This window comes from Trichoderma ghanense, assembly GCF_004382785.1.
Source record: "Trichoderma ghanense strain CCMA-1212 chromosome Unknown scaffold_33, whole genome shotgun sequence".
Classification (NCBI taxonomy): Eukaryota; Fungi; Ascomycota; class Sordariomycetes; order Hypocreales; family Hypocreaceae; genus Trichoderma; species Trichoderma ghanense.
Window position 1 is genome coordinate 48226 of NW_027395696.1, and position 7835 is coordinate 56060.

Sequence of the window (7835 nt, forward strand, 5' to 3'; positions counted from 1 at the left end):
AGGAGATAAGGTACCCGGGCCAATTTAGCCAGCACGTATCAACGACGCAGGAATTCGACGCCATCAAGGTACTCCCCGGTAATTCCTGCCACGATTCACTGCCTTGGTACTCGGCTCGTGTTAGCCTGTCCAGTACCCCATACCTGGCACCAATGTACCGCGATAAGCTCCGTGCCTGCAGGCACCTCAGATCACCTCTTGCCGTGATCTCTCGCACGTCGCCGAGCCAGAAATTCCCATCTTGCACTCCTTCAAACCTCCTCACCAAAGCCGGCCATGGGCTCTCGCAAAGATGCGGAGGAGTCCGAGCAGGAACTGGAGCATCATGCCGACATTGACTTTGTGACCTTTGGCATGCTCATACTCGGTGAGGCGTCCCCGCTACCGGCCCTGTTAGCCTCCTAACAGCCATTGGGGCTGACCGACCGTGTCCAAACGCGCTTTGCGTCGTCAAGATGATATCGATTTCGCTCCTCCAACGCCCTCGCGCAGCAACGTCCTCGGCGGCGCCGGCTCCTACGCCGCTCTAGGCGCCCGCCTCTTCTCGCCCCCGCCGCTCTCGTCGACGGTGGGGTGGATAGTCGACCAGGGCTCCGACTTCCCGCCCTCGGTCACGGCGCTCATCGACAGCTGGGGCACCGGCGCCGTGATGCGCCGCGATGCGGACCGGCTGACGACGCGGGGATGGAACGGCTACGGCGGCGCGGGCGACAAGCGCGACTTCAAGTACCTGACGCCCAAGAAGCGCATCACGACGGACGATCTGCCGCCCAACCTGCTGCAGTCCAAGTCTTTCCACCTCGTCTGCTCCCCGTCCCGCTGCCAGGAACTGGTGACGAGCATCATTGCGCGCCGCAAGGAGGCGTCCCCGCCCGAGACATATACCAAGCCCGTCTTCGTGTGGGAGCCCGTGCCCGACCTGTGCACCCCCGACGAGCTGCTCAACCTCACCAACACGCTGCCCCTGGTGGACGTCTGCAGCCCGAACCACAGCGAGCTTGCCGGCTTCATGGGCGACGATGGCCTGGACCCGGTGACCGGAGACATTTCTACGAGAGCCATTGAGCGTGCTTGCGAGCAGCTTCTGGACAGCATGCCCCTTCAGTCCTTTGCCATCGTCGTGCGGGCTGCTCACAAGGGCTGCTACGTCGTCAAGAATGGCGGCAGGAAACGTCGTCCTGGCGGGGGCTCCAGGTCGACTCGGAAGAAGAACTATACGAGAGGCGGACTGCGACCCGACATCGACATGACGGCTCTGCTGGCCGATCTCATCCGCGACGAAGATGGGCTGGTCGTGCGCGACGAGATCGAGGTCGACCCCGGCGTCGAACGATGGATCCCGGCCTATTTCAAGGACAGCAAAGAGGTCGTCGACCCTACGGGCGGTGGCAACACGTTTCTCGGAGGGCTGGCTGTGGCTTTGGCTCGGGGTAAGAGCTACGAGGAAGCCGCCGTTTGGGGAACCGTCGCGGCGAGCTTTGCCGTACAACAGGTGGGCATGCCGACATTGGAACGACAAGAAGATAGAACGGAGACTTGGAATGGAAGCGTTGTGCTAGACCGGCTGCATGAGTTTGAGGCGAGACTTTGAAATTATATGGCATAGATGTCGTCGTTGTAATTTTATTCTAATTCCCATCAACTTTGTGTGGCTCATAAGTCATTTACCCCGAGGGTTCACCTTGTAGTGTCCTTGTAGCACCCAGTATCCTCGACGTTATCGTTTCACATAAGGAGCCTTCGTAGTAAGGTATAATGTTCTAGATTCCACGGCCCCCCTGATACCGCCCCCAAACACCAGCAAATGCCTTCAATCGTTCTAGATGCTAAATCTTGTAGATGACATCGCCGTCGCCAAACCTATTGCAGTTTTTGGGTTAGCCAAAGATCATTGTCACGAGAAAATATGCGACGTAAACTCACATGATGTGATTTGCCTCCTCCAACTTCTTCAGCGCCTGGACAGCTTCCGGTCTGCTGAAAGCTCCTCCTTCGCGGCCACCGATCCTCTCGTTGACGGCCTGGATCACCGCGTCAAGAGGCGCCGAATCGTCCTCAAACACGCTGGTGTTGAGAAGCTGACCGAGGTTCGTCCTGAAAGCTGCCAGTCGCTCAGGGGTGAGAGCCGCATCCTCAATCTCCAGATTGCTGGCTGCGTTCGCCAGGCCCTCGTCCTCGACCTCTCCAGGGGTTTGAGACAAGACCTGCGACGCGGGCAGCGTCGATGCAAAGGAGCTCTGCGTGTCCACCATGCCGTGAGATGGATGAGAGCTGCTGTCCAGCGCCATATCGGCTTCCATTGCCCGAATTTGCCGGTTTGAGGTCTGGCTTGTAGACCCGTTCGCTCCGTTAAGCCGTGAACTCCTGGTCTGCATGCGTGAAGTTGATTGCCGGGAGCTGCTGCCATTGGGCTGGCTAGTCTGCTGGCTCCCCTCGTCGCCTTCATCGTCGCTATCATCTTCGCCGCTCTCATCGCTAGACGAGGCCAGCCCGGCGGCTTGTGTGCGCCTGCGCTTTCTCCGTGAGCTGTCCTCCACGATTTCCTTGAAGAGAGCGAACCGCAAGATACCCTCGGCAGCAATGGCGTCTCGCTCTTCTACCCGAGAAGACAATCGTGACTTTGCATGAGCAGTAGCCAGTCGAATGATAGTCTCGAGAGTACGGACTGTGAGCGGGCTCGTCCGCCTTTGGTTTCCCTCAATCTCGTCATTTCGCAGACCGACATAGATGTCGGCAATGCGGTCGGAGGCTTCTTGGGTAAGGACGGGCTTGATACGCTTGGCATATTGGATGTACTTCTTCATGAATGCTATGCTGAGGATCTCCGTCTTCTTGCTGGCCCCTCGGCCTGATGTTCGGGTGACACCTGCATGCAGCATTGCGTCGTACTTTTCGTAAACCTCCGTGGGGCGCTGAGAGCCGGTCTGCGTGTTTGCGGACACCCCGAGCGATTGGGAGGTTTGCTCTCGAACGGGCGCGCCCTCTTCAGTGCCTGCCTGGCGATACCTGTGCATGCGCAGCACATGTTCGGACACCTGCCTATCCCTGGCGTCCTCGATGTCATCGGTAACAACGAAGAGCAAATCGAATCGAGACAACAGGGAATCCGGAAGGGCGATATTCCTGTGAGGGTCCTTGTGGGGATCGTACTGCCCAAAGATGGGATTGGCAGCTGCAATAACAGAGCATCGAGCATTCAATGACGTGTGGATTCCAGCCTTGGCAATGGTGACTGTCTGCTGTTCCATGACTTCGTGTATGGCCACACGGTCAACGTCTGACATCTTGTCGAACTCATCGATGCAGACAACTCCTCGATCAGCCATGACCATGGCGCCAGCCTCCAGTTTCCGCTCCCCTGTTTCCTTGTCCGTAGTCACCGCAGCTGTCAAACCGACACCGGAGGAACCGCGTCCTGTTGTGGCGATGGCCAGGGGCGCTGTGTTGAGCACGAACCGCAAGAGCTGGGACTTGGCTGTGGAAGGATCACCAACCATCAAGATGTTGATGTCTCCTCTTAGGTGAGTGCCGTTCTCGAGGTTCTTCTCCACACCTCCCAGAAGCATAAGCAGAATGGCCTTTTTGATATAGTCGTGGCCGTAGATGCTAGGAGCAAGTGACTGAGACAGAAGGCCAAGAAGGTCCTTCTTCTTGGCTACCTTGTTGATGTTTCGGATGTCCGTGTCGGTAATGGAGGCGGTAGCCACTCCGCCATTGGATTTGGAAGACAGCAGGACGACATTGTTGGCCAGAACGACGGTCTTGAATAGTGCGCTGTTGTGGTTGGCGTTCCTGTTGCCCAGGGTTCGGAAGATTCCCACGAGCTGGATCCTGTCGCCAGGCTTCACTTGGTCGACCAGATCATCGTCCAAGATGACATCCACGCCTCGAGGAAGCTGACCAGCGGGCGCCCGTTCAGGCATCTCTTGGATCGAGATCGTCTGATGGTCTCGGTATGTACAGAACCCATACTCTGTTGTTAGAGGGTTTCCCTCGTCATCTTCCTGCGGGTAGACGCTAGAAGTCGTTACTCCATTGGTCATGGTCTGATCCTGGTACTCTCGGAAATGGAACTTGTCCTTGGCTTCATTGTAGTGAACGCTGCGCACTACCTTGGGCCTGATCAGGGAGCATCTGGTCACGATGCCCTCAACGGAGACCATGTTGTTCAAGTGCTGCGAGGACAGCGTGCGGGGATTGCAGGCATTGAGGCCAAAGTTGCCGGCCCACGCGCAGTAGTAAACGGTGTCCCTCGCCGTCTGGTCAGGCCTGGCTTGGGGCAGCGTCTGCACGATCTCTTTGAGGGCATGGTTGAAGGCGAGGGTATAGTCGAAAGGCTTCTGGAGAATCTCCTGTGCAAACTCGGCATTGTGATCTCGGACGTGGTCGATGTTGACGGTGAGGCGACGCTGGTTTTTGCGCAGCATCAGAATGATGTCCGATCGATAGCTTCGGGCATGAGGATCATCTAGACAGAGAAGGTTAGCCAGGGCAGAACCCCGAGATGAGCAGATAGTGTGAATCTCATACTGGGAACCAAAAACTCCTCAGCCTGGCGAATGCGATCACGCACGCCGTCATCCTGGAGCATAAACGAATCCATGGCGGGCAGTTTGTGCTGGATTCACAAGCAAGCAGCAGGCAAATCGCGAAAAGGATGCGTCTTCCAGAGCTGGACCGCGTCGAGGCGGGATCTCTTAATTGATTTGCCCTGCTTGGACTAGCGGCAGACATGGTCAAAAGGTGGGTAGAGTCGTACCCGCTCGCGTCTGCAGCATGTGCGGCTGCCTCTGAACGCGCACTGTCATACGCCTCTCAGTGGAGGAACACACTACCGTTTGACGTTGGTGACGACACTGTAGGCATTTGGGTGCCAACTCTGGCAACTTGCACGATGGGCGTTGGAATCGAAGCTCGGCTTGTATACTGCAAGCATTCACCAAGTCAATGAAAAGGAAATTAAAAAATTGAAACGGTTCTCCATTCTAATCAAGTCCAAGGCAATGAATGGTCTACATACAGATAGCGTGAAAGTACGCCTCAACCATTGAATGTCCAACTTTGATTTGTACCAGGCGTGGCATGCATGTGCCAAGTACCTAAGACTCGCCCGAAAAGGTGCCCGTGCAATGTACATGTACCTTACCGGAACCATGTTCGTCTCAAGGGATTCAGTTGGTGGGGGGCGCCCGTGCCAGACCAACTCCATCTTAGCACCAAGCATAACGAAGTGCGTGGCCACGAGCTGCGACACCCAAGGGACCGCCAGGGCCGTCTTACCACTGCCGTTGCTCTGCAGAGAAGTTCAAGACATCCAATGTATACCCGGCGCATCAGCCCAGCGACGCTCTTTTCCCCTATTCCACATGACGGAAGAGAGGCCAGACGGCTCCGAGATATCGATCTTCGCGAGGGCCTTGGGGTTTAATTACTGCTGAATCCCCGGGCTCCGCAGACCCATGACACGGCCTTGACGGCGTTACAGGCCACGAACCCGCCACGGAGCCTCGCCACTGCCGCCCCCGAACTGGTGAGAAGGCATTGCCAGACTCTCAGACTCGAGAGCTGCCCTCCATCGTCTGGTGGTCGCCATGGCCGACCGCAATGCTCCCGGAGTGTCATCGCCGCACCAACCCCAATCCTCATCGTCTACAGCGCCCCTGGCCGGAACCGCGGGCGCTGCGTCCGTCCGGTCGCGCAACCGCCGCAACCCCGATCATGGCAGCTATGGCAGCGGCCGTAGCAGCGACGAGAACCTAACGAGAAGCTACGGGCATGCATCACAGAGGGGTGAGATCCCCAAAGGGAAAGATGGGACGCTTGGGCTGGGGCAGTTTTTGGAAGATTCCTGGACTCAGAGCTGGTCATCGGTCCAAGGCTTCGCATCCTCGCTCCTTTCGGTAGCAGAGAACCCAGGTGACATGCCTCGGTCGCGAGCAGATGCTCAGGCCGGCGGCGCATCCTCTACCTCTCTGTGGAATCGAATACCATCAAACCTTGGCAGCATTGCCAGCAAGGGCTTCAACCGAGGGAGCTCTCCCGCTTCCCAAAGCCCAAGGGCTGCGAACCGAGTGGCAGCTGGATCATCGGACCAGCGAGAGTCGGCGCTGAAGACCGCCCAGAGGGCTAGCGTCCTGGAAAACAATCGAGCGTTGGACTACAGGAACCACAAGCGTCGAAACTCGGATGAAATTGCCCCAGAGAACTCACAGCCAGAAGAATATCTGGTATACATCCACAAGATACAGCCTAGCGATACGTATGCTGGCATAATCCTCCGATACAAATGCCAGGAGGATGCGTTCAGGAAAGCGAATGGCCTCTGGTCCAGGGACAGTATCCAAGTTCGGAAATGGGTCGTTATTCCAGTCGATGCCTGCGAAGTGCGAGGGCGACCGTGTGATCCCCCCCTGAGCACTCAAAACCATGCCGCGGCAAATCCTCACGAAACAACGCCACACACTACACCTGATACTCTTTTCAAGCTACCAGGCGAAAGGCCTGCACAGGAGGATGAGAGTGCCGAGAAGGAAACCATGCCATGGTCACACGTCAGATGGGTCAAGATAGATTCACTGCCTGAGCCGGTAGAAATCGGGCGTATTGCGCGCCAGAAAATGGGCTACTTCCCGCCACGAAGGAAAAAGACTGGTAGGACCGTCTCTTTCTCATCCACGCCGCGGCAAAGCCTTGAAGCCTCTACCATCTCGGATCAGACGGACCAGCCAATGTCCAGGCGACAGAGCGCGGCGGGCGATCGACCGCCGTTGTTGGGAAGACGAGACTCTCTCCGCAGTCTTGGAAGCAGCGAAGCGCCGGATACGAGGCCGGCGTGGATGCGACGCGCTGGTGGGGTTGGCCCTCTGAGCAGAAATATCCGAGCTCCTGGCCCAGACAAGGACTACCTCAACTCGTGGGCCAAGAAGCACTTCCCTGGCCTTGACATGGACAAGTTGCCGTCCATGTCGGTAATGGGGTCGGAGATGGCACGGTTCGGCTTTGGCCGTGAACCCGCCGAGATCGTGGAAGGCAATTTCCAAGAGGGTGCTGATACAGAGTCACCAAGCAATCAGAACAATGGCCTAGACAAGGCGGCGGCCGCAGTTGAGACGTGGCTCCGAACCGCCTGGTCGAAACGGTCCATGGGCCCGTTGATTGGCGGTTTGCCACGGCAGAGGAACACGAACGGACAGGATTTTGGAGATTTGATAGAGCTGACACCTACGCCAGGTGCCGAGGGCACGCCACGCCTTGATATGTTTGATTCACAAGTGCCGTCGCAATTCCTTGGGAATATCTCGAACGACGATTCTAGCATGAAGCGATAAAGGATAGATTTTGATACACAGCATTATTATTGATTACATCTGCTTCTGGAGTGTTCGGCATTTGTGTGTAGTTATAGCTGCTTTGTTAGCATGATCTCAACTGCTATTGATATATAGGCCTATTCAATATGAAGTATTTATGCTTTGGATTCATGGTTTCGCAGCTCCCAGTAATACACCACTAGGGTTGTGATTTAACTCGCCTGACAATCTGTCTAGCGTCTGGCCTGACTGCATAAAAAGGTACACCTTACTTAAATTAGTAAGGATTTGCAGCATAAACGCGGTAGAAAATACCTTAATAAGAAGGACCCCTATACGCATCCTGGCATTAATATACTATACTAGCAGGGGCAGCGTAATTTTTTATAAATAGCATAATTACTAAGGAATTAGGCATAATTCTGCTAAATCTGCCTAACAGACTATATAAAAAAAAACTATTTATATAGCTAGTTAGATAAGATATAGTCTGTTTATTAACTTTATTAAATATTAGCTAAAATT

At 55.7% G+C, this 7835-nt stretch overlaps 3 protein-coding genes across 3 annotated transcripts; 2 read left to right on the forward strand and 1 right to left on the reverse strand.

Annotated features, from left to right (window-relative positions):
- Positions 1 to 276: 276 nt before the first annotated feature.
- CCMA1212_010844 (uncharacterized protein) lies at positions 277 to 1591 on the forward strand (the record flags this gene model as incomplete). The annotated part of the gene is made up of 2 exons (XM_073707871.1): positions 277 to 367; positions 456 to 1591. 2 exons carry the CDS (start codon positions 277 to 279, stop codon positions 1589 to 1591), a joined length of 1227 nt encoding a protein of 408 aa, XP_073553626.1.
- Positions 1592 to 1826: 235 nt separating this feature from the next.
- CCMA1212_010845 (DNA replication licensing factor mcm3) lies at positions 1827 to 4603 on the reverse strand (the record flags this gene model as incomplete). The annotated part of the gene is made up of 3 exons (XM_073707872.1): positions 1827 to 1860; positions 1924 to 4468; positions 4531 to 4603. The coding sequence occupies 3 exons, from the start codon at positions 4601 to 4603 to the stop codon at positions 1827 to 1829; spliced, it is 2652 nt and encodes an 883-aa protein (XP_073553625.1).
- A 988-nt stretch (positions 4604 to 5591) lies between these two features.
- Positions 5592 to 7328, forward strand: CCMA1212_010846 (Uncharacterized protein; the record flags this gene model as incomplete). The annotated part of the gene is made up of 1 exon (XM_073707873.1): positions 5592 to 7328. The coding sequence occupies one exon, from the start codon at positions 5592 to 5594 to the stop codon at positions 7326 to 7328; it is 1737 nt and encodes a 578-aa protein (XP_073553628.1).
- Between the last annotated feature and the right edge of the window lie 507 nt (positions 7329 to 7835).